This window comes from Rhea americana, unplaced genomic scaffold (genome assembly GCF_003343005.1).
Source record: "Rhea americana isolate MKP2758 unplaced genomic scaffold, rheAme1 scaffold_22, whole genome shotgun sequence".
Lineage (NCBI taxonomy): Eukaryota > Metazoa > Chordata > Aves > Rheiformes > Rheidae > Rhea > Rhea americana.
This window is the reverse complement of record NW_028186329.1, coordinates 3,406,432-3,434,218: the sequence shown is the minus strand read 5'-3', so window position 1 is coordinate 3,434,218 and position 27,787 is coordinate 3,406,432. Positions and strand designations below refer to the sequence as shown.

General features: G+C 34.4%; 1 protein-coding gene across 1 annotated transcript; it reads right to left on the bottom strand.

Annotated features, from left to right (window-relative positions):
- Positions 1-85: 85 nt before the first annotated feature.
- Positions 86-27,787, bottom strand: AP3S1 (adaptor related protein complex 3 subunit sigma 1; the record flags this gene model as incomplete). Its single annotated transcript, XM_085305328.1, has 6 exons — positions 86-742; positions 10,113-10,220; positions 18,322-18,393; positions 24,635-24,746; positions 27,136-27,227; positions 27,770-27,787. Coding segments are annotated over 6 exons (531 nt in total), but the record flags the coding sequence as incomplete, so codon positions are not given.

The following is a 27,787-nucleotide window of genomic DNA, read 5'->3' as shown; positions in this document are numbered from 1 at the left end:
ACACAGTATTCTAGTGCATTTTTTTCAGAGATCAAAATACAGCATTAATGCTTGCTACAATAGTACTTACATACAGACAGTTGGCTCAACCAATAGGAATAAGTGATTTATTGCAAAGAACAGATTTTACAGAAACAGGTATATAGAAGTCCAGTTTGTAATGATTTTATTCAGACAAAACAAAAGTTTACTGTTTTCATGCAACATTTGCACTTGAATCTTAAATAATTATGACAAACAGCAGAAGTAGTTAAGGAATGCACTAATTATAGACCTTAGTGAATATACAAAAATCTCAACATTATAGGTTATACAAAGTAAAGAACATCTTAAATACTTTCCCAAAATACTGCAGCAGCCGAGACACAGTGATATGCCTAATAAGGGCATAGGAATGTAATTTAGAAATCACACGGGAACTACCCATTTCCTTTAATTTCACTGAGCAAGACAAAAGCAACATTCAACTTCACATAGATTCTTCACATGATATCTATACAGTACCTTGAGTTTTATCCAAATAGTAAAAGTTAGACATGTCATTTATTTAGTAAACAATTATGTGGTAAACCTCTATTACATTTTTCCTTGTTTTTTACCTGGAGTAGCCATGTTATTTAAAAGAGGGCAGGTTTGGCACTTTTATACTGATGTCACCAATATTAATATTTCTTGGGATCTCTGGCAGATTCATATTCTTTACAGCAGAAACAGCCCGAGCTGGAGCTCCTGCTAAACCAGCCTGTATATAAAGTGAAGAAGAAAAATACAAGTCAGGCAAAGCTGTTTACAAGAAGAATCGTTAGCAGTTACACAAACAACTAACTTTTAAGTAATTCCATGGTTACACAATTAGAAAGACCAGATGATAATTTTGTTTGGAATGAAATGGGTTATTGGGAAATATTAAACCAGTAAGAGAAAACAGTTCACACATTTATTTTTATAGGGTGAAACATGTAATGTCAACTTGATGGAAAAGTGTGGAGGAAAGAATAGGGTTTTTTTTCCAAGTGTATGCAATATACAAGTTATAAAACCATCCGAGGAATTTAAAGGCCAATACGCTGTCTTTGTCTCTTACCTATTCTAAAAGCTTACACAATACATAGCTGACTAACTTTGGTTACAAGTTCAGAATAAGTTACTGAGTATCAATTAAATCATATTACTTATCTAAATACATGCAAAAATGAGGTAATTCAAGCTGGCTCAGCCTGAATTGAAAAGACTAAACATCTTGCACTTGTGGGGTGATAAAGGGCATGCAGAAAGATTACTACTACCAACCAACTGAAGTGTAATAACCCATTATCCTACAGTAAATATGAGCTAACATACCTACAAGGCCCTAGGCACACTAAAACATTACATAATGATGTGGTTATGTCAAACTGAACATTAAAGTACCTATTCTGTGTTAAATTTTTCTACTGGAGTCTCCCTCTGCATTTAAAGCCACAGCTCTGTTGTATAAATACATATAGTTAACAATATAGAAGTTTGTTTTTATCACTGACTTCCACTGAGTTCTGCCTTTTAGATAAAATAGTTGCCAAATTTACATTTTAGGGTTTATTACTGAAATACTAATAAAAATGATTTGCAATTCAGAAGTCTGAAAACATACAGAACATGGTCTTTTCCTACTGCGTCTGAAGTAGTTTAAGGGCTTTTATGGCTTTAAGGGCTGTTTAAAAAAAAGCCAGATAATTATTGTTATTGTATTTGCTACTATATAGAAAAACTAGCAATCAATATAAACACGGCCATGGCTCTCCTAAAATTTCAGACTCACTAAACACATTTAGAATTGCCTGCACAGCTTTATTTCAGGCTTGCCCCACAAAAACAAAAATGCAAAAGACCTTGTTTGTTCTTGCTGAAAAATATATTTTAAATTAATGTTTGAAAATAAAATCTATAGTTTGCAGAAAAATACATCATATTCCCAATGTTATGAATATATGAAAAAATGTACTTTTTATTTTTATGTTTTAAAAGTAGCATTACAAATACTTGCAAAAAAGTGCAAAGGTAGTTTTCAGAACCGAATGTGGCATCTTGTAGACCCAGTTAAAAACAAGAAACAAAGTAATATGCCAAGAACTTAGTTTAGCAAACAAAAGACTAAACTTGTAGAGGTGGAAGGTCTTTCACTACAAGAGTACTGAGGACTGAAGAAAACAACACATGAACAAATAAAATAATTCTGAGAGCGCCATACAGCAAGACAAAAGGAAAACTAACTTCAGGAGAAGTTTGTGATTCATAGTCGATTATTAAAGACTGTTTGTTCAGTAACTATTGCTCAAAGTATAACCTTTTCAGATGAATACCACTGAAATTCATTTCAATTACAGGACATAATTACACTGAGGAGTACATTTGACTTCTGTCATATCATCTTGTAGTAATGTTCAAAAGCAGAGAGATACTCAACGTACTCATAACATACCAATACCTGCTTTTGAAAACAAGTCTAACTTTTACTGCTCTTTCGTGAGAAATAAACATAAGGTCTAATTAACATAAGGTTTCCAATTAAAATCCTACTTATTGTTTTAGTGTAGATACATATAGATTCTCCTCTCTTCAGAAACACCCACAGTCAAAACAGATCATCATAGAATGGTAAGGTTGGAAGGGACCTCTGGAGATCAGCTAGTCCAACCCTCAGCGTAGCCCACACAAGGACTGAACCCGCGATTTTGGCATTAGCAGCACCACGCTCTGACTAAAGTTTCTGTTTTGAACTAACCCCCTTATGTCATGTGGAAAGGCTAAGGCATCATAAATCCCTAGATTTCAGTCACAGGATTCCCAGGACCAGGAATAGACACCAGAAAGCCAAGAGTCGCATGTTATTACATCTCCTCCATCAAACTCTACGAAACATGCCAAAGGTGCAAAGGGCACATGGGGAGAGGAGAAAGCTCAGGAAATCATAAACCTCAGGCAACCATGTAATTTGCTCTCACTTTGGCCCCTGACATAATCAAGATTAACACTTTGCAGAGACACAATGTAACCAAATAAAAGGGTGAAAAAAAGTATTTTTAAAGCATCTTTTTCCTTGGCTTGTCTTCATGTCACCAACAGTATCAGGTCATTTACCTCATGAAAGAATTGCAATTGAAAGAGCCTTTGGACCAAACATTATTGATACTGGGAAAAAAAAAGCATGCAAACACCTCAAGTCTGCAAGCCTAAATCTGTAATATCTTGAAAAAGTAGCATTAAACATTGCAATTTCTTTTTCTATTTTACACTTTCAAAAATAGCATAGAAGACGTGATGCTGCTACTTATTGCCCTTTTATGTTTGTGAATTTTGAAATACTCATTTTAATCCATGAGGTAACTTCCAATTGAGTTTTATCAGATAAGAAAATAAATGCATTTCCTCTCTAACTTGGTTCTGTCATTTAAATTCTAGAGCTAGTAACCGAAGGAAAAAAAGAATTCTTTGAGCAAAAGCCAAGGTGGGGGCAATGTAAACTGTTTTCCACAAAGAAGGTGAAAAATACTAATAAAGTAGTAACAAAAGCAATGAATTATACAATTTAGAACTTAAACAAGAAAAATATTGTAAGCAATGGACATGGTCCACACAAACAGACATGGCTGGCAATTTAAGAGAGATGTTTTCTAGGTGACTAGGATGGAGATTCCTCAGCCTAGTTTAATGAGAGTTAATTATTTTTAATGGACATATAAACACTTTAGTATAACCGGTCATTATTTTTACCTACCTGCAGCTATCCTCTTTATACAGACTTACAGTCCCTGCCTCCCGCCCCAATGGCATAGGATACAATGGAGACACAATTGAGAATTATTCAAAATACCACAATTGACACAACCATTGCCCTTCCACCCGCCCCAAACAATCACAATTTCCAACAGTCACTTTCCATGAGGACCACTCTGGAACAGGATCAGCAAAGATCCCCGACAACAGTACTATGCCACTCCAGATTACCTCTTTTTTGCCAGGAGGATTTTCTTTCGCTATCACATACCGGAGTAGAGATGCATTTTCAAACTATTGCACTCTTCTCCTGTAATTCTCTATAGTGGTCTTGTGATTCAGCGTATATACAATATTGACATGGCAGAATGATATTTATCACAATTAATGTCATAACCCTATAAAGCACCATACAGTCATACAGTACTTAGAAGGAACAGTTTGCAACAAAATGCCTAATAAAATGCCTGAAAAATACTTAAACTTTGAAACTGGATAACTAATAAAAGTTATTTTTAATGTTACTATGTCTGAATGCCTTTGCATTCCTTTTTAGCATGTCAAACAGTAAAGTGGTATGCTGTCCTGCCATTCACATTTCTTTTACAGAAAGTAAGCTCATTTTAAAAGACAAAAGTACTACAAGAAGCATTTCCAGTCTAGCGTCCTCTTAAGCAGTTTTCAACAAGTACCTGATGAAAGAGTCATCACTGTAACATGGCACTGGGTAAGTTTCAATTGCCCTTATTATCAAATAATTCAGCAGGTAAGTTGGCAAGGTGGAAAGAAAAAAATTTCACTTAAAGAAAGAATAAAAACACATGTAGCAAGTTTAAACATGCAGTGAATGATGAATATTCACAGCAAGCAAATGACTTAAGCAAGTGAAGATGAAACTTCAGACATTCATGAAATTTCAGAAATACAACTGCTATTACAAAGAGCCAGTAAACCATATTTTTGCCACAGCTGCTTTGTATTCTCAATTTCATTTGTTATTGAAGGTTGTACTTCAACCTTGAAACAGTGTTTTAATTGTTTAGCTTCAGTTACTGCAAAAAACGCTTGTAAATATCATTATATACTTCTAGAGTGAATGAGCAATGCCACCTAAGCAAAACAACACTATTTTAAGGATTGGAATAGACACATTTAATAGCGAAACTTTTATTCTACTAGTCCTAATCTATCAAGTGAGAAACATGAACTGTTGCTAGTTTACTAGGTCATGATTTCCTACAGAAATCACTTTTCTTCTTTCTAATCATCACCTTTCCTTATAATGCCCCACCTTACTATACGAAGGTGACCTCAGAAACATTGATTTTATTCCTTTTAAAAAAAAAATCAGATTATTAGGAAAAAGTAATGCAGATCACAAATGTAGTTAACATGCATATTGCTTTTTTTACTATACAAATAGGAAAAAAGATTCAGACTGACATTGCAAACAGCCTTACATAGAACTAGCTATCATTAAAATAGAGATATAAAAATACACAGCCTACTAGTAAATGAAATAATGAAATTCTGCAAAATAAACCACTCTCTTCCAGATATACTGGAGGCGCTAGGATCTCTCTGCTGCTGGTGTTTCATACCAACCTTTCTTTCCAGAACAAGTATGACTTCAAAGCAGCAGGGTTATGAAAGAATGAAAGGATGCAATACATAATATAAAGGAATGATCATGTCCTCTGCTTATGACGTTAAATAAATGAACATAATTAGAGAAAAAACAAAATGAAGTCTGCAAGTATATCAAAATGAGGCCAAACAGATAAGAAGACTTAAGACGTACTCTTAGAAATTTTAAGCACTTGAATCACAAAGAGTAATGGATGGGAATGATTAATTGTTTGTTTGTTTGTTTTTGATTGCCAGACCCAAAAATAAAACAGAGTATGTGCAAGCAGAACAGAAAAAAAAAAGTAGCTTTGTTCAAATAAATAAAAAAAAAACTGAAACCAAGCTCCCTATTCAAATGTGGATATATTACAAGTGTTGACATACTACATAGAGGAAGGTTATTTGCTTGATTTTCTTCATGTGCTATAACATGCTTCAACTTTAGGTAAAGTGTTATACTAGCCAAAAATATTTTAGAACTAATGCTTTAGAACTTAGGGCTATTAAATCTAATTACAGAGTCGTATTTGCTAAACGTTAAAGTAAGGTATTGCATACTTTATCCTAGAAATAGCATGCAAAAAGCCAACAGCAAAGCTATTTGTAAATAAAATAAGTAAACTTAATCTGCTTAAGGTTCCAGCTACTTAAAATATCTACTGTTTGAATATACAGATACTTAAAATGAGTAGCAATGAATTTTGAAATAATGTAATTAACATTACTGAAATTCAAACTGTTGAGCTCACTGAATGTTTCAAAACAGTAAACTGGCACAACAACCATTAACTGAACTTCAAACATGCATTTTCTTCCTCCTTTTTCAGTTTCCTGTTCATATTCACGTTCAGTGACTTGGGCTACCAAGGTCTCTCAAAGTAAAATCCAGTGATCCAGATTGCAAGAGCAGCAAATCTACATTTGAAGTTTAGTATGTGCTGACTATCCTACTCACTTCGCTACGTTTGATATGATTACAGAGTTGAAAGATCACTGTTAACACTTACACATAATCTCCATGAAGCACACTAATTTTATTGCATAGGTATAAAACTATTAAGGTTTCTTTTTTTAAAAGTTTTGTTCACCTGCAGCTTATTCTGAAACATTTCTCTTTGCAAGCAAGTAGAAGTTCTTTATTTTTACATGAAATACTAAGTTGTGAACCAGCAGAGTTCATATCATACATTTTAGATTATCAGGGAGGAAAAAACTCCCAATCATGAAGTAATTTCTACTACATCATCACATAATATTTTTCTATCTGTGTGCTCAAGTTTTATTCAGATTAGTTTGGAAGATTTATTTTGTAAAGTCCACACAAGTTCATCATTTCTTTATTACTTAAACAATGATATAAAGAAAAGTTAAATTCTAAAATGCAGGAAGAGAAATAAAATAAAATTATGATGTCAATGGAAAGCTAGTAAAATACACTATAGCCAAGAAAAAGATGAGGGAACTACAAGAAGAAACTAGCACAAAAAGTAGGCTACAAAGACTAGTATGGGTATTTTAACACATAATTTTTGAGTCTGGCCTACAAAATTTATTGCCTTTGACATCATTTTGCTTTCCCTTTTGGTTAAAAGTACATTTTTTTCTCAAAGTCAGCAATACCTGTGTCTACCTGTCCTGTCTGGGAGACTGAAAGATAAAGGTCTGTAAGAGAGAAGAATGGAAAGAGCTAGAAAAGATCAGGAGGTTCGGAAAAAGTGAGGTCCAACTTAAAGTCTAAATCACACGCAGTCGAACACTCCAAATAGAAAAGAGCTAGCCCAAGTTTACCTATAAAACTTTTAGCAGCTCTAAATAAAATCCCAATGACCCCTCACCCAAAAATTCCCTCCCTTAATCATAATGAACCTTTGGGTTTAGGAGGATTCACCAGAAATCAAACACTTATCTGTAAAGGTAGGGAAATGCATTAAAAACATTTCTCAGGGTGGAAGCGAGACTTTCTTTGTAGCCAGTCGAAACAACAGAAAAGCTGATAAGAAATCAAAGCTAGAAACTCTGCCAATATAATTTAGAACATTAATCTTTGCTGAAATAAAGTCTTTGAATTAATAATGTTGCTCAAGTATTTGCAAATTAAATAATTTGATCATCTTCGCTAAATTCCAATTGGAAGTCTGTTTAGAAACCTAGTAGTATAACTGACCACATACTTCATGTCAAATGGCTACATCTTGCACATTAGGAGATAGTCATATGGATACACTACAAAATTTAAATCACTTCTGAAAATGTAGCTAAGTCATAATTTCATTAGATTCATCTTTTCAGCTACAAAAGAAAATGCAATTTAATCTTAGCAGAGCTACTTTATGGACGCAAGAACTATAACTGAAGTCTAAGAGGTCAAGCATACTAAAGCTTGAGAGCTGCAGCATATGTGGCAGTCCTACGAATTACAGGCTATATTAATAACAATTTTGAAAATTTTGTACTTATTTATTCTTTCCTTCAATTAAAAGTGGTTGAAAACTAAGAAGATCCACTAGTTTTGATTTCTTAGTGTCCTCCATTCAAAACAAATTATCTATTAAGTTATTACTCATTTTGATTTACATAAACTGCATATATGTTTGTATCTTGAAAAACACATGTTCAGGAAAGATGTTGAAAGACTTACAGTTTTGATCAAAAAAGACAAAAGGAAAAGAAATAGCAATCTAGAAATTTCTGAGCATATACATGTAACAAATGACTAATGATCTGAGTAAATATTTACCGGAATATTGTGAAGCACAATGCAGTAACTGTGAAATTTGAAAGAAACTATCATTGAACTCAAAAAAATGCTTTTGTGGTGAGCAGATTATGAAATGTCCTACTCCATCCCAGTCACCAAATGTTTTAATTTATCATTGCTACTTCTTTACTTTCTATAACTCATTGCTGAATCTAAAAGAATAGATTGCTATTTGCCTTGTATATAGCCATAAGCTCTATATGCTCTTTTATATTTTCTACCACCTAATTTTATACTAAAGGCATCTTACAAGAGAGAATGACTTACAAATAAATAATGGGAAACAGCAAGTATTGTGGCTGACTACACTGAATTGATGGGTTTCAGATGACTAGTTAGAGACTGGTCTGCAGTTCATTTGGTAACAATTAACATGATTAAGAATACCTTAATTAAATGCTTTTAGGTAAAACTGATATGAGCCTAATACAATGTAGATCAAAGCTGCTTAATTATTTCAGCTTTGGGGACTTTAGATTACCCTCGCACCAATAAGGAAAATATACGTATACATAGGCTATTCAAATACAGCCATAGTTTAGAAGAATACCACCAAATATTAATCTCTATGACCCACAGCTCATTCTCAGTTTGTAAAAATGTTAAAATGAACATTTTGGGTATCTTCATACCCAGAAGGATTGTATTGTAGGTTATGTACTGATACGCATGATATTCCTATCAGATCTAGCTTTTTTCTGTTTTTCACGCAGTGTTGTCCTGCTCCTAGATATAGTTTGGAAGTTGTGTGAAATAAACAATTAAACGTATTAAAAGACTCAGGGTGCTGCACTATCAGACTACAGAATCAGAAGAACAGTGTACATCAAACCACAAAATAGCTGAAGAATTCACTTCTCTCTTGGTTTGGTAGATAAATGTCTCTATATCTTAAATGAAAGTTATAACTAGGAAGTTCTCAGTCTCTTCCCTTCATTCAGTTCATATTTATGACACTTGCAATATTTCACTCCACCTAGCTGACCTCAGCTTTCAAAATAGTCCCAATTCTGCCAGTTTGTTTTCAAATTTGAGTAATAACAATAAGCTTCCCAAAATAGATGATGTATTCTCTAGAATTATTGTGTCTAATCAGCAAGAATCAGAGTTATTTAAGATGTACTAGCAGTATACTGACTAACAAGACAAGTCTGATGACACTAAAGAAACAGTAATACTGTGCTACAGTTGAAGTAGTTCCAAAATGCTTACTTATTCCAAGTTTCCTTCCTAAATGTTCAACAACATTAGAGACAAGCATTTTAATATCCGGATTTGCAAAATCCAAAGATTGATGTGAGATTACATGGCTATCTTGCCCGTTGAAAAGGAGATTCCTACAAATTACACAAGTATCTCTTGCTCAGACTGATATGAGCACGTATAAAGTATGTTCTTCTCATCTGAATATGCTCACCTGAAGACTAAACACTCATATTGCCAAAATGGCAGAATTCGTATTTCTTTAAAGGGATTAAGACAAGCTTTAACTCTATCCACATGTCCATTTCACTTCTGTTTATTATTTTGTGGAACAGTATTATTGCAACACTGAATACACTGCCATTTATTTCAGCTGCTAGATACATACTAGAAGACAGGAATATGTAACATATACACTGCATTTCTCACCTAATTTCATTTAAATTTTTTACTTATTAGTGGGTTCCAGCATAAAAAAGAGCGCACTAGAAATAAAGGCTTTCTGTAAGAGATACTTATAGAATTACAGATGTACCCCAATAGCAATGACATGCACTGCTGTTAGGTAAAAATAGCAAAACTTATCAGCTATCCTTCTAAGCAATTATTACACATGATGAAAAGCACCACCTAATTATACACACATTGACAATTTTTAGCATTTTAAACAAGCAGCTATAATAGGACAGTATTAAAGAACAAAGTGTTATATAGCATGCACTTATGACCATATTTTTAGATCAAACACTACATAGTGCTTTATTCTTACCTCAGATTTCTCCAGTTTATTTTGTGCATCAATTTGAGTGACAATTTCATTCATGTTGGTCTCCAAAACCATTCCACCCATGACCATTTCAGCCAAAATATTATGAACCTAAGAAAGATCACAAGAAAATTTGAAGATGCAAAATGTCACAAATGTATCTAGACACTGATTCATCAACGTAGAAACATGCACTCTGCAAATCACTTAATTAAGGTTAACAATTTCTTTAAAATTATTTCAGTACAAAGCTTGTAAGAACTTGATGCTTATTTCTCCAGTATCCCTGCTCATAATCCTGTTGCAATCTCATCAGCTTTGCTTGTCAGTGCTAAAAGAAACTTTAGCATCCATTTTTCTTTTAGTGGCTGTTTTATCCCCCAGGACTATCAACACGAGTTCTAGTTGGCATCCATAACAGTAATACCTCTAAGGAGCAAGTTCTGTGCAATGAAGCAAATTACTCACAAATAGATATGCAAAAACAGCTTTGGGCTAGATCTGTGAAGGAACAGAAATACTATGATGCTCACCCACCACAAGATACCAAACAAGGCTCAGAAGCAAAATAAATACACCTGAGCTGACAGCCCAGACTGCAAACAAGGAGAATTCACATCTAGGACAAAATTCACAACCAGGACTCAAACTGAGGAACTCAATAAGCCAATGGGGAGCATTAACGAGATGGATATCTCCAAAATCCATTTTGTCTGCATCCCTGGTTTGGGGATGTGGTTCTCAAATCTCTGCTTTAGACTCTGTTAAATTTATTTAAAAAAAAAAAAAAGCAGCTTCCATATACTTTGCAATAAAAATCCAAAATTTATGTATTGTAATGCAATATATAATATAGCAACCTCATCACAATTCTAAAAACAAGGAACATTTGATTACTTTTATGAGCTAAAAATAGAGTATAAGTAATCTGATACTTTGAAGCATAATTCTGGTATTATTTTGGATATTGCTGTCATTTCCTTCTGCATCAAAGATAGAAATAAATCTCTAAATCAAACAATTGTAAAGTTACATGGCAAATAGTAAAGTGTGAAAAACTACCATACTTCTACTTAGTGACATACTTAGAGAACAATACTGAAAAGCTGTTCCCCTGATAAATCATTTCTATATTTCCATAGGAAAATATACTAAATGTTTAGTGAGGCTGAAAATAGCTCTTTTCTCTCACTTTGCTGCTGCTGAATAGACCTTTAAGAGTCAAATAATTATGAAAAAAATAAAAAACCTGACTTAGCCACTCTCCTTCTCCTGGTAAGTATACAATAGGTGCCTGATAATATACCCAACTGAAAAGCATAAAATAAAGGTGAGACTGAAGAATTAATTCTTCTGGCTTGTAAAGAGAGCAATTTAAACCTTTTAATATCAGAATCAGAAAGAAAGATGAACACGTGGTAATCTGATATTAATATGCTCTACACCGACAAACTCATTGACAAGAAACATATTACCAATATTTACTCTTTTCTACAGAAAAGTTATTTTTACTTATTGCATAAGGAAAGGAAACAGTTTATGGCTTACAAATCAGAATCAGTGTGTGTGTATGTACATATGTGTGTGTGTACATATATATATGTACACAGATGACAAAGAGAGAAAAAAATAGGCACACACCCACACCACTGGGATAGGCTACATGAAATATTAAACCCCAGAGAAGTAGATGAATTTGCATTTGGCCGCTAATTTGCAAATAATCATTTCTCAGGCAACCCACGAAAAATGCATTGTATTCAACAGAATCAACTGTGCAGGGGAACACACTTTTCAGGTAATTCTCAATTTTACTCATATGGAAGGCCTGATAATGTACATTGATGATGTAAAAAGTTGATTTAAGATGCTTTTGATATGAAAAGCATCTTATCGAAGATGTTGATATTATGAACATCTTTATAATGAAACCATTATTAAAAAAGGATTATTAAAATATAAAGCAGAATTAATTTTGTTTCCTTAATGAAAAAGATAAGGATAACCACCATCATAGAAGAAATGGCTTTTAGAAGATGACACATATCTGCTACTGGCAATGATCAGCAAATCCCAGCCTATATACTGGAGAAACAGAAAAATTAGCCAGTTTTGGTGCCTATTTTTTTCCTCCAAATACCTAAAGGTATGCAATTAGAGTTCTCTCAACACCAATCATAATGAAGATCACTTTTTTCTCTAAATCACAAATGACCTTGTAAATTAGACCACATCTAGAATACTGCTTCCAGTTTGGGGCCCCCAAGTGCAAGACATTGATAAACCAAAGTGAGGTCTCTGGAAGGCCCTCAAGATCGGGGGAGAGGGGAGCCTGAGCACTTGCCCTGTGCAGAGAGGCTGAGGGCCGGGGCTGGCCCAGCCTGAAGCAGAGACGGCTCCAGGGGCACCTAACTGCAGCCCCCAGTGCCTACCAGGATTATCAGAGGGACGGAGTCGGGCTCTTCTCCACAGTGCAGGGCAGGAAAGCCAGCGGCAACAGATGGAAGGTCGGGCTGGCCATAAGGAGTCCTTTTCCCCCGTGCAAGGGGGCTGGGAAAGAGCGCAGGAGGCCTAGGGAGGCCTGTCTCCTTGGGGGGCTCCCAGCCCCAATGGGATGAAGTCCTGAGCAGCATGGTCAGACCTCAGAGCTGACCTTGCAGTGAGCAGCAGTTTGGGCGAGAGACCTCCTGAGGTCTCTACTTGAATTATTTTACAATTTTATGATTAAAACATGTTACTTCACGTTGTGGCAAGAGTTACCTTTTTCACTGGTATAAGCAAATGCTGCAGAGCCAGAAACTTGCTCTTTCCATTACACGCAGGAAATCCAAATTATTGAAAAAGGTGGCTGCAGAGAATTAGGGGCAATTTAAGTGTAATGTAGTAATATTAGTTGTACCAAGTACTAAAAAAATGACTTAATTCTGCTTCACTGTATAAGTAACCTATGGTATCAATTAAATGGCACTGATATTCACCATTCCACAGGCAGTTTAAGAATTTCTTTTCTTTTTTCTTTTTTTTAATACAAGCTGATGGAAGATACAAAAAATACACAAATATCTCCTAACAGATGTCAGTAAGTGGCCCAGCTGGATAACATTAGTGTAAAACAATTGTGGTGCAAGGGATCTACAGTAAGTGCATTTTTCAATCCATCATCTGTGCTTGAGCAAGACTACAATGATGAACTTTCAGCACTGTCTACTAACCTCCATACCTTTGTCACAGCACAAACTTCACTGGGCAGTGCAAAGAGCTTGTTAAAATATTATAGGAGCTCAATCAAGCTATTGTACAAATTCCAGGGAAGCTTTCCTTAACCTGCAATTAGCAAGACCATGTACTAACCGTGCAGAATTAAGTCTAGGATGAACTCTTTTCCTTATGAAGCAAACAGTGCTTCTGCTGAAGCTTTGGAAAAAATCAGCTATAAGTTGTTTAACATAGGATAGCGCAGAATATAGTGGCAGCACCAAAGAAAAGACTAGTTCATAAAATCTCAGCCTACAATAGTTGTGCACCAACTAACGTCAGAAAAGTGAATTTATTAACTAGCACGGGAACATACTAATACTTACTTCTCAAACATGGCAAATGCTTTAAAGAGTAACTGTGGTTGGATCACAGGCATATAGGTGTCCAAGGAAATCTCCAAAAGTATCAGAAAAATAGCGTCAGTAATATTCATGTTCTCTATCATCATTTGGGTTGAAATAGATACTAGACAACACTAAACGTTATCTCTTAATAACACATGCCTAGATAGGAAGCTAATCAACTATGAATTCCTGGCACATACAGTAGCATCTTCGTATATGCACTTAAGCATGAACAAAATGCTGTGCATTTGGTATATAGCTTAGGGAACAACTCTATGGTAAGTGCTCTCTGACTCATTTTGTATAATATGAAGACAAACAAAATCACTACTTGGCTTGAACAAGAGATTGGACAACTTGACCTTCACAGGTCCCCTCCCACATAAATTATTCTATGATTCTAAGAATGAAGAGGCAGCCTGAATTATTTTACGATGTGTTAAAAAAAAGAAAAAAGAAAAAAAAAAGCTTCTTAAGTATATAGGCTACTTGATTATACAAAGCAAGGTTGCAGCCCAACTGCAACAAGAAAACAAGGTTAACAGTTGCATGATACAGAAAAAAATGTGTCTTAGATGTTCAAAGAATGCATCTCATTAAGGCATCAATTCCCTGTGGTACAAATCTTTAAAGAACCACACAAAGGTGCAAGCAAATTGCAAACTAAGTAGTAATTGAAAAGGTAGACACTGAAGTGTAAGCACTTAACACACAGAAAAGGGTAGAAGGCAAATTTTAGGTTTCAGACCAGTTATAGTACTGATGCTATACAGTATAGACAGGGATAGGAATATACTTTTTGACAGAATTAATAAGTTAGAGCCTTTGGTGGATATTGCTATTATACTTAGGAAGACTGACAAAATGAAGAAGAATGAGTAGAGCATCTTCTCACAAAAAACAGTTAATAATAGAAATTGTAGTATTGGTAAATCTGTATATACAAGGAGTATTAGGAACAGACAGAAGAGCAGAAATATAAAGTTCTTCTAAAGCAGAAAGGTCCACAAAGTTCTATAACGCAGCTGCTTACAGATCATTAAAAAAAAAAAAACACCTTCCTTGATCTTCCTAGTCATAATGAAACTATTTCATTATTCTAGCTGCTAGTGTTTGTAAGGACTGCCTTATTATCATTCTGCTCTTAGAAAGTACTCCATTAAGTATACAAATCAAGGCACCATGAATTACTACTGAGTAGAGCTTTCAGTAGAACTACTACTGTAAACATTTCACATTACAGACATAGTATTTTCCTTTCCATCACCCAAGAAGTTCTTTCATGAAATATGAAACTTAAACTCTGCTTGTGCTCAAGTATATTTACAAAACAATACTAAGTCGGACGCGAAATGCACTTAGCACAGGTGTTTCAAAAATCTGGCAGTTAACACTTAAAAGAAATCATGTAAAAAAAAATCAGACTACTATTTCTCCTGATAAAACTTCTCTGCTCTCAAATATCTCCAATTTAAGGATTCCTGAAATACAGACAGTTGTATTACTGTATTTTATAGCCTTTGTTGGGTTTTTCTTTGGTTAAAATGTCTAACTGCTTTGAATCTATCTATAATAGAATGGTATCTATGATAAACAGTGACAGCAGTTCCAGCAGAGTATTTTAAAATATGTATAAACCACAGATTGACAGCAGCTTAATTAAATCTTGTTTCTCCATTTCTCTTCTAAAGGAATGCTTTTCTAAATAATAGAATAAAAAAAAAAAGAGTTATTATGCTAGTATGAAAGGAAATCATGATTATGACCAAATATATTATGAAAATACTGTAATACATTTATTCCTTTCCCTTAAACATACCATAAAATAAATCAGTAACAGCAAAAGTTTGCTGCATGAGCAGTGTCAAGACTAACATTTTTAATATTAACCATTTTTCCTCTTTTTCACTACAAATATATTTTATATTACTGAATACATGTCATTTTCTCTATTTTTAATTAAGTACTTTGCTATGTATTTTCCTAAAGTAATAGAGAAGTTTTCGGAATTAAAAAGCATTAAGTAGCAGTGAAGCATAAAATACCTGTTTAACTGAAAGACTGATGGCACATGGTATATTTTACATTTATATTCTAAAAGAGATCAGGCTGCTGAGAACATCAACTTTTTTAAATCTGAAATTGCTATTTTGCAATCATAATTTTGAGGTAAAAAAATCAAGAATGCTTCTTACTTCTTTTACATTCTCTGACTAAAAACATGAACGCATGCATTAACAAATGTTGAGGTGGAATGCACCAAGAGCTCTCCCTGGAAAATGTGGCAGATGTATTTTCTTGTCTTCAAAACTTTATTCTCTGACTAGAGCAGTGAACCCTCCAGAATCAGATTGCAAAGTTTTGTGATACTCTGAGGGATAATTCAAGAGGTACCAAAAACTTGTAGAAAAATAACAGCGTTTCCTTACATCCTTAACTGAATGGTTTCCAGTATTTTATTTGTAAAAGATACTTATGATAGCCTTCTATTAAGTCTTTTCCATCAGGAAGCATTACACTCTGGGAATCTGTATAGGACAGAAATTAGCCTCCTCTTCTGGAGAAAGTTGTGCTCCAGTTATAGCAAATCTTTGTTTAATAAAGCTTATTTGAATGAGGGAAGGGAAAGAAGTGGGGGGAAAAGAAAAAGAGCCTAATTCTCTCCTGCATGAATTATGACCCCCCAAGTCCTCATCTGCTATGTTAGATAGCAAACATTATCTCATTCCCTCCAATATTCCTTTTGCCAACTTAACTTCTATCAGTATACCAATATTCTTCCTAAATGAGCATCTTTCTCGGCTCCAGCATTCACTGGGTCCTGTATTTGGGTGGCTGCCTGACGAAGATAAATTTTTCCTTGTAGAAATACCACAATGTTCTCCCAAAGAAAGAACAGTGGCATTGTGGAGTTTACATAGTTTAAGTCTTTTTGATACTAATCATTTTTAAAAAATAATAAAAAATACCAAAAACCTATTTAAGACAGTTCTAAAAATGAGATCTAAAAGAGTCACCTTTTGCATCTCCATCAAGCACTGAAGACAGGTAACAGACTGTCAAAGCGATTACTTAATTCTTTCTTTTCTCAACACTAGACCATTCAAAACACAAATACCTGAATTGTTTCACTCCAAACAGCTCCTGCACATAAATGGGATACTTTTGCTAAAATACCTGATTAGGAATGTAGGGTTTCCATTTTCTTCAGAGTTTAAAAAAAATTCTAGCCCCAACATTTAACAGGATTCTCACATGATGTTTTTACTAAATTAGCTGAAATACTTTACTTGTTGAAAACTATTTGTCAAAAGGAAGCCAAAATCTAAGAAAATATCATCATTAGTAATTTTAACAGTTAACAACTTAACTACTACAAAGTAAAATATTCTTTGACAAATTTCCTTTCTGGAGCTCCCCAAGTTATTTACAGGAGAAACACATCTCTAATCAAACACAAGGTGTAAAAGAATTACCTCCGTTAGATACACCATTGAATGAAACATGCTACAGAGCAAAAGCTTTATATGTATTCTGCAGCTAAGGATCAAACTTCTTGCCACACCAGGCCTACAAGATTTGGGTTCTCTAAACTCAGAAGATCATTTTAAGAATTATTCTGAATTTTAATCAGTGATTTTGAAAACAGTTAAAGGATAGTTTGCTTGGCTGGAAATCCTAATGACCCTCCATGAACATGGTATCAGTTCAAACACCTACTCAAGGTCATTGGCATTTCAGTGTCTGCTCAAGGTACAAGTTTCTTCTTTACCAACTTAGAGTTTGAAATGGACTAAACTTGCATGAAAGTGTTAATTTCACATAGTGAGTATGTTATTATTTTTAGTCCACTTTTAGCAATATCTGTCTCATTTGCCTTTCATATATTCTCCTGTTGATGAAAAAAGAGGTTCACAGATGCAGAAAAGTGTGCAGAAACTGATAGCAGCCACAAAAGGCAGCTGAAGGAGCAAAAATATTATTGCTGTATTTTCAATTCTTATCATTCAGATATTACTTATAGCAAGAGGTGGCAATGTCCTTCTAAATCAAAGATTACAATAGTAATAGCTTTTCTCTGAACTAGTTTAATAAATAAGACTCTTATTCCAGAAAGCTTGAACATTCAAACAAGACTGTATTTAAATGCCTGAAAAAAGACAATGTCAGTTTGAGATTTAGAGGAGAAAGAGGAGAAAGCTCCACACAGTATCTAAGTTATATAATCATAGCATGTGAAAGGCAATTGCCAGATTTAACTGGAAAAATCACTGGAAAAATTTAATTTCTGAATAACACTGAAATCTAAACATAAACAAAATAGAACAAATTATTTCTTAAAATCAAGTCCTACTTGGAAAGATAAAAATAATATTCAGGTGTCTCCTATTTTTACAATTATTTATGCAATAAAACCGCACCAAACTCCTAAATACATTATTTTATTGTCCTTTAGAAAGACATATTTCAGTATACATTTCAAGTTTTAAAAATAGTATGTTGCTAGAAACTGTCCAGATTTCACTGATAATAAAAGTAGGATCAGTTTAGTACCAGTTGAACCAAACATTTTACTTAACAAGAAATATCACAGAAGTTCATCACAGTACCTTGTCTACATGGAAAATTAAATCCAGTTCACAGACATTTTCAAAACATTTGTCTAGCGTTTCCACAAATACCTGCAGAGAGGGAAAAAAAGCCAAAGTCAAGCTTTAACAGAAACTCAGTTGTTCAATTGTGTGTGATGTTCAACAAAAGCAAATATGGAAAGTAACTATCATATAGATTTTAAGACATTAAAAGTACCCACAGAAATTATGTGGTTAACATTATTATGTCAACAATATGTTACTGTAGTCAGTTGGAGAGGAAGAAATGGTACGCACAAGTCATTTTATGTTATAACTCTGCTAAAAGACAAACTCAAAAAAAAAAAGAAGTCGCATCTTGGAAAAACAGTAATGTAACTGCTATGATTTTCACAGCTGTGATTCAAAGCTTTCCTTCTCATTTCATTAGAACCGAATTACTAAGCAAAATTCTACTTTTTTTTTTTTAATCAATTACTACATTGCAGGCATCTATGTTAATAAGACTACAGTTAACTTTGCCATGCAGAGCCGTCCAAAACAGCTCCATGCAAGCTGGCAGGGTTTGTCAGCATCACTGCTTCTGGGAACAGTTCAGGGAGCAGCACAGTAGCTTTCACTTAATTTAGACCTGCACAACTCAGGAGGGACCAAGGAAAAGGTAGCTTAGTATCACACACGCTCATCCTTTCAAGGCATGCCACCACAGGGGCTCAGATAGGTCCAGCAGTTTGCACCCAGCAAATAATGCTTCCTTGAATCTAGAATATAAAAGTTCACAAAGCACAAAAAATTCAAGCAGCTGCTACAGTCCAGCCACTGATGATCTCTGCTGGATATGGGTTGTGTGTTATGCTGCCCCGGTACTTCTGTAACACATTCTTCAGTGCAGTTTTAGTCCATTAACTAGAGCATCCTTGCCCACAGTTAAGCCAGATAAATGATGTCTACGTGTGCATTTCAATAGTTCCTACAAAGTTACTATATTCATTATTAATCTAGGAACATGAAATTAAATCTGTGCCTTTATTCTTTATTAATCCAGCCTATTCACACACACTTAAAAATTGTCCAAGGTACTCCACAAATTCTAAGTGGTGAATCAGTTATTCTACAAACTAGATAGAAACTAGCCCTTTGTTTCAGAGAAAGCAGTACAAAGAATGATATGTAGTACTTCATAAATCATATGATAAATTTCAGTGTCCACTTTGCAAGGAACCGTATCACTGGATATTTAATAATATGATGAATAGGGCTGATGGCTACCACAGATACAACGTGATTTTCAAAACGTATTTTATTAATCACATTCTGTTGCTGCCAATTACTAGTATTAATGATTGCCATTTTAAAGTCAAATTGCATCAAATTGATTTTCAGTGCATTTAAAATAAGGACTGTTCTTCAGTATCATGCATAATTTAAACTACAAACAAAGCATGTTCATTGGCAGACTCAAGACAGGGTCCCTGACAACAATTAACAAAGTAAACAGAGGGATTTATGTTAAATTTTACTAAAGCTAAACAACGTAGACCTTCTTCTTCAAGTAGTTGTTAATTTGCTGTGACAATAAGTCTTCTATAAACAAGGGAGGTGAGCAAGTAAATAAATTATCTTAAGCTGCACAAACCACAGTCATGTGCACAGTCATGGGCAGCAACACTACTGACCAAAGATGCTCTCTTATTTTCCTTGTACCTTATCAGAATGTGGATACAAGGACAGTGCTGTTTGACATTAGCTGCAGGAAGAAAATTGAAAATGTAGGACAAAGGTAACCCCTACCTAAAAGCTTCAATTGTACAAGTTAAACTACCTGTAAAGAAAATATTCCTCATATATATTGCACACAGACTGCTGTATTCTTGTGACCTGAAAAAACAAAGCTACATACATACCAAAAACAAAAAAAGAACCTCCCCACATCCTTTCAGACAGCCAGAAGACCTGAAGAGATATGTTTAGTAGCAGTATGTATGTCCACGTATCAACAGTACATTAACTTTTGTGGTCTGCTTCCAGCAAGTAGGACTAATCCCATAGATCACACTTGATTCATAACTTGATTCATAGCTATAATGGTGACTTTTAAAACCTTTACCTGTTACAGAGTAAGATCAGCACGCAACACTCAGATCTCTGCCTGCGATGCACAATCATCAACGCACACTGAACATTTTTGTAACACAAGGGAACTCTATCAGCACTAAGCACTCTTCAGGTAGAATTTTCACCAGCTGAAGATTTCTAATGGAAACCTTTGAAACTTCCTCAATCTTCCATCCATGTTAAGAGAATTTGTCCAGACTAATGGGAACACCAATACAATATAAACCTATTAGGAATTACTGGTCTTTAAAAGCACTAATCTACATGGCAAACCATTTTTACACTAACATTCCTTGTTCTATGACACTGCAGAATAATTGACGTTGTACATAAAATTAGAACTACCTTGCTTCTATTACAGTTTTCACTGAGTCAAACTGTTCATTACAAGAAGCTGTGCTAAAGCACATATAGACATTAAGTACTTCAGAAATTACTTCAGATGTGTCAGACTTGCAGATCAAAATAACCAGAAAACACACCAACTGTTTAAAAAAAAAAAAAAAAAAAAAAAAAAAACCCAAAAAACAGTTGAAGTGTACTTTGTAATGTTATCAGGCAAGACAAACCATTAGACTTCACAAAACCAAAATCTGCAAGATTGCAGACTTTCAAAGAACTTCTAAAAGAAAGAAAAAAAAAAGTAACAACAGAAACAAAGTCTGGTACAAGAAAAAAAAAGAAAGAAAAAAGAATTCAAATGGAAATAAGTCATCTCAAATAAAGACCAGGAAAATGAAGATGAAATTCACATTAATTAAATAACTATGAAATCAAAGTAAATTTATAGCTCCCTCTTGTGCTTAATTTTTGAAATCACAGTCTTTCACAATTTGAGGAAAATAAAACCCATGCACACCTCCATGAAAGTAAATAGAGGCAGCGGGGGAAGAAACAAAACAAAAACAAAAAATCTTTTTTTTTTTTTTGGCAAATAAGCTTTAATAAAGCCAGATACACACTGGAGAGTAAACCGTAAGAATCAAAATACCAAATTGTTATTTGATACACACACACACACAACAACAGAATGCTCACTGTACTCGGTAATACTAGATCAAAAACGTAAGACATTAAAAAAGTAAGCTCTTCGTAGTAAAGATAATTAGGTAAATACTAAGACAAGGGAATAAAACACATTCAGATTGGAAAGCTAACAAGGCTAACTGAAAAAAGCAGATACCTAAGCAATTAAATGCATGTGATGCTAGATGCTATCAACTACTACCAAACACTAATAAAAGCAGGTGCAAAAGATGAAGTATAAGCAAGCCAGGCATGACCCAGGTCAAGAAGATCTCATCCTCATTTCTAGGCTAAACAGCAGCAGTAAATGTTGAGAGAATTAATTCAATCTGCCCATAGAAGATCCTCCCTTCCCTGCTTTTTGCTGTTCAAACACAACTTGAAACTTCCATTAGTTTAGAATATAACAATCTTGTAATAGAGCGAGCTCTCCATAAACAAGCCTGGTTTATGCTTTGAGAGAACCTGTGCTAAGTTATCCCTTGCATATCACTGCAAGCATCTGAGATGACTGTGGCACTTTCATAGCCTTTCTAATTGGAAAATCCTTGGAGTAGCCATCGCATTTTCCCACACTTGCACAGTATGTTCTAAAACAACATGCCTTGGCACTTGACATTGTAGCTTTCTTCTAGTAAATTTAGAAGACTAGCCATTTAGATTCTACAGAGCAGGCCTTCATTACAGCGTAATGGAAAGACCATAGAAGTTGCTCTCTTCAGCTATCGAAACTGAAGTGCGTTACCTCTCAAGGCTAACGCTTTCAAGGTTAAAATGCCGAACAAAATGTTCTTTCCATCCTGGTTTTCACTCCTGCCCTTTACTTTCCACTCAACTCTAATCTAAACTAAAAGCATTATCTTATAACTAGTTGGTTATTTTTCTACCAAAATAGGTTTCACAGCCACATTGCTGCTCTCACTCTCTTTCTTTAATTAGCATAAAAGCATCTCTGGTCAGGATGATTTACCATTAAAAACTGAGAAATCCAGCTTTCAAAATGAACCGCACTGTATTTTTCCATGCACACCTTAATGAACAACAGCAGCTTGCAAGATTATTCACAGCTTCTCCAGGAAGACCACGATCTCACTGATTTAGCTACTTGTTGGGACAATATGCCTTGAAAGTATAGCAATGGGTAAAAAATTCTTAAAAAATGTTTAAGTTGATGTTTAGGTGTTTAAGGCAGTCAGGTACCACTGGAAATTTCATTCAATTTTTCCTCATTCCAGTCTACACCTACTTAGAATTTTCTATGTATTTTATTTCAACGTGTTTTAACATTACACTCCACAGACAAAGGGGAAGAACTACAGCTAACTATGTAATTTACACTGAATTCAAAAGACTCTAAAACCTACCACATGTGGTACAGACGCTGACCTATCTCCCATCCAATTAATTAAAACCAAAAACAAGCAGAACCTTACAAGTATTTTAATTAAAAAAAATGAAAATACATAAAAATTAGTAGTGGGAATTTCCTTGAGCTATTATCAGGTTCAAACATGGCTAGTCTGTACCCAGTATAAAAACAGAGAGCATCTAACTTGTGACAGATAAACGCAGCACATTTATTAAGTCAGAACCAAGCTCTGACCTAATGGTGATGCAAGAGGCCTTTCCAGAAGTATTCTAAATATTACCAAATACAACAAAAATGTTATGCTGAAAAGAACCACAGGCTACCGCATGTAATCTAATCTACTACAGATCTACTCAATTTACAAGACAGACTCTCTACAAGCTAGACTGAGTTATAGGTTGATTTCACCAATCTACTTTTAGGAAATCATAAACTGGCCTTCTAAATAACCACTTCTTCAAACAATGCAATACATGTATGATTCATAAACTCCAGACAGCTTACTCTTAGCTGCACTGACTGTGAGTTACAGTAAACAAAGATGTACGAAAATGCAGCAACAATTACAAACATATTAAAAAGACAAAGCTTATTTAATCAGGTGGATGTGTACGCATGTATGGTGCCAGTCTGGGCTGCACATGGAATTGAGATCTAATAATAAGCTTTGAGGACATTTTTCTAGTATAAGATACATTTAACTCTGAATCCTCCCAGCATCGGTGGTCAACAGATTCCTCCTTGTCATCCAAAATGGAAATTAAAAATGTTTAATTGATCTCTGTACACTTTCAACTATAATCAAATGGTCAGCCAACGACTTAGAGAAACAGAAATACTGCAAAGGTGCAGGTACCGTAGTGAGACTGTATTTATAAACAAAATCATATGGATCAGAAAATAATAGAAGTATTGGCCGGTTTAGCTCAGTTGGTTAGAGCATGTTGATGCTAATGCCAAGGACATGAGTTCAACCCTCATATGGGGCTATGCTGAGGGTTGGACTAGATGATCTCCAGAAGTCCCTTCCAACCTTACCATTCTATGATTCTATGAAGTTATATAAASAGAAATATTTCTGCTTCAAGTAACTACATTTTGTTGTGTAAATAAACATTGGGCCTTAATCAAAAAGATGTGAAAAGATGTGAAATTGAGAGACGGAAACCCATCAAAGAACTTCTATCACAGGAAGCAACAATATTATAGAACTGTTTAAGAACTGCCTAATTCAGACTGTTCGATGGGTCAGCACATACACGGAGCAGTAAGCTCCAGCAACTTGCTTCAACACCAGAAAGTAAAATGTAGGTTACTCTATGTCACTGGAAATAACTGGAAACTGCTGAACATCATTATTAATACATATAGTAGACCACAGTGAGAAAAGCACTAGCTGAAGTTTGCATAATGGTCCTCCACAATGTAGCAGGTCAGAATGACTGATTCAGATAGTCTTACTTACGACACAGTAGCAGCTTTATGTATCAAACTCTCAATCCAAATTACATCTGAACTGTACTATATTGACCTGAATATTTCTAGAGTCAAAACAAGGCCTTGCAGAGCTGCAGCAAAAAATGGCTGATGAATGTTCAGTAGTTTCCAAATGAACCGTTTTATCACCAACTTGGGAAATAACCTTTTCAAGGAAAGCCTAGAAAACTGCAAACTATCTAAAAGTAATACTCTGCACTTCAGGTGTATTCATAGTATGAAAATGACCTTCACTTTCAAGTAGTTCAGAAAAGGTCAGTGTTAAATACTAGAATTCTAAGGAATGTAGAAGTAGAATTCCACTTATAAGGAAACAAAACTCACTTGTATTAGGTCTAAAATGCCAAGTTCACTTTCTGAAGAATCCACACAGAAGACAAAATACAAGGTGGCATAGTGTCGATAAATTAGTTTGTTGTCAGATCCACCTATTAATCTAAATGGGAAAGAAAAGAAGAAAGCTTAGTCAGTATCTTAGGATAAGCTCTGCAGACCACCAGAGTTATTTCAGTTAATAGGAAGCCTATTGTTAATGGTTGGAGCTTTCCCAAATCCAACTACATAACAACTTTTATTTTGTGATATAATTAAAATGGAAGAAAAACAACAAATCATCAAGACAGTCCAAGTTACATTTACCACACAAGCACAGTTACTGTTATCCATATGGATAATTATCTATGCTGACATATGCACATTTTTATTACAATCAATCCAAACAGATCATGTAGGCTACTGTTCATACAAAAATGGTTATTAGATGTAATTCCATGATACATTAGTGGGCACTGTACAGACATTGATCTGCATTACTAAGAACAGAGCATATGCTTAAGCATCATCCCTCGTCCTTCTCAGAGAAGCCGCCAAGACAAGAAAAAATAATGCAGACTAATATTTGGACTCAAGCAAAAAGCCTTAAATTGGGTTTATGGTACGCATCATAACCAAGAACGCGTAACATTGTTGTGCTATATAATATTTCATAGTAAAAGATTACTGTAGTCCAACCAATCACTTATGACGCAATGTTAAAGTGGAGAAAAAAATTAATTTCTATTGCTCACTGAACATCTCATTAGTGAACACGAAGATCTCTAAGCAGATATGTACTTTCACTCTTCTGCTGTAGCCTTCCCCAAGGAGATACATACAACTGTAAGAGATTTTCTTTAGATCATTAACACTTGCTGTCAGCTGTATGAGTGCCATTCAAATAGAAATGAAAAAATTCTGCAGCCTAGTACTACACAGCTATGAAGCTCAATTCTCTCTTAACACTGTACTAGAACTGGATCACAAGCCTTGTGAAAAATAAAATCAAAGAAAATAGAAAAAAACAAGGATACTTCAGAGGAAGTTGGCAGGGGAGGGGGCAGAGAGGTGACAAGGAAAAACAAATCTTTAGGACACTTGCTTAAGCGCTTTGCTTTACATTAATTAATGCTTGAGGGAGAAAACAAAACAAAACCTTGTTCCTAAACAGCAGTAACTACATTTAAGCAGTATCAGGCAAATACTTATATATATACATATATATATATATATAACTGGAAAAAAATTACATGTAAAGTTTCCTCTTTTGTGCTTTATTTACACAAAAAAAAATAATGAAATGACAACTCTACAAAACAGGCAGCAGGAGGAAAGCTGTACTTGTGTCCTCTGCCAGCCACAAACGGTTTGTCTTTCACGTCCAGAATTCAATCCAGCAAGTTTCCAGCTTGTAACTACCTCCAAGAACAGAACCACAGAATCAAAAATCTACAGCTGAGCACTTGAAAGAGAAGGATTTTAGTAAAAATAATAAATAATTATAAATAAAATAATAAATAATTAGGGTTCATCTTCATCAGAAAAAAGCCATCATAGCTGACATGGTACAGGTATATGTTTAACCATGACTCTGCACACAGTGAGTTGAAGCATTAACACATCAGTTTTCAGCTATTAGAAATTTCCATGATTACAGATTATGATATTACGTTAAGCATCCTATGTTTATATAGAACATCATAAATTTGCTCCATCCTTTTCCTAGAAGGTGGTTGTTTATAACTATTTAGCCTTCATGACCCAAAATAAAATACTCCTCTGTTTCAGAATTTCTTTTAATTAAAGCAAGACCATACTATGGAAAAAAAAAAAAATCCATGACAGGATATTTTGGGTGTGCCTTCTTTATAAAAAGGCAACTAAACTTTATAGTCTGTACTATTGACTACTAACAGCTAACATTTAAAACTCTGGTTGGTCTAACCATATTAGTAAAGAAGTCTTGGTTAAAACTGTAGTAGTTAGCGTATTTTAAAGATATCTTTTTCCCAGTTCACACAGCAAGCCTGAACTCTAACTTAAAGGTAGGGGAAAGCATTTTATTGGAGACTGTCCACTCAAATTTTAGGAGCTCAAGCCTAAACATCAGCTACAAAATATTTTAGCTTTCTCAGTGGATAGGACAATTGCAAATACCTCTTAGAATAAGGCCAGAAATCTTTAGCTAGATTATAAGGAAACTGGTTAGGTATCATCTGCCTGTTTCTTCTCCACCTTGTATCTAAAATACCTTTATAGCCACTAATTCAATTATAGCAGTAGAAAACAAAAATGTTATTGCCTACCTCATTTAATTATACTTACTTATGTTTCAGGAGTAAAGAATATGCACGTTTAGTGCCGACATAACATTGTTACCAGTGCATTAAAATATTTTGAAGTAACACTATGCTTACATTACAACTGTAAAAACAGTTATGCCACATGCAGTAGTGATAATCTTTGCTAGCTGAAAAATATCACACATTTATTTTGAACTTTATACTTACAAGCCTCCTTCTAGGAAATTACAAACATTTTCATCACGTTTTGATACTAAATGGAAAGTTTCTCGGATAATTTGCTGCTGTGTATCTTCACTCTGCAAAAGAAAACAATTTTTGATGTGAATTTAAAATGAATTAATTATCAATACACAGCACATATTAACAAATACAATGCGAAGTATTTGAGCATCCTCAAACTATCAAATTTTGACGCCTTAAATCTGGCAAGCATCAAGTTGCGCACTGTTTTTATATAATTTCAACATCTCTGGTAAAAAAAAGACATTTTTGCAAGTTGAATTGAACTAGCAGAGAACTAAGTGACTGTGGAAAAAATGTGAAAGAATTAACTGTTTTTAAGAAGCTTAAACACCAAGACTTAGAAATTATACCTTCAATTAAATATGAAGTATTTTGAAATATTCAGAAGTTTTTATATCTCCACTGAAGGCTGAATGTTTATGGACTTGCTTTGAAATTCATTTCAGCTATTACCAAGGCAAAAACACAGCATCACAGGCTTGTGGGGGAAAAAAAACAACAAAAACACCTCAAATCCTCAAAACATCACTCTTTATGAAACAGGTCAAAATACAATGGTATCACGAGCAACACCTTCTATGAAGCCATAACTTACCGTGTAACAGTCTTTTAT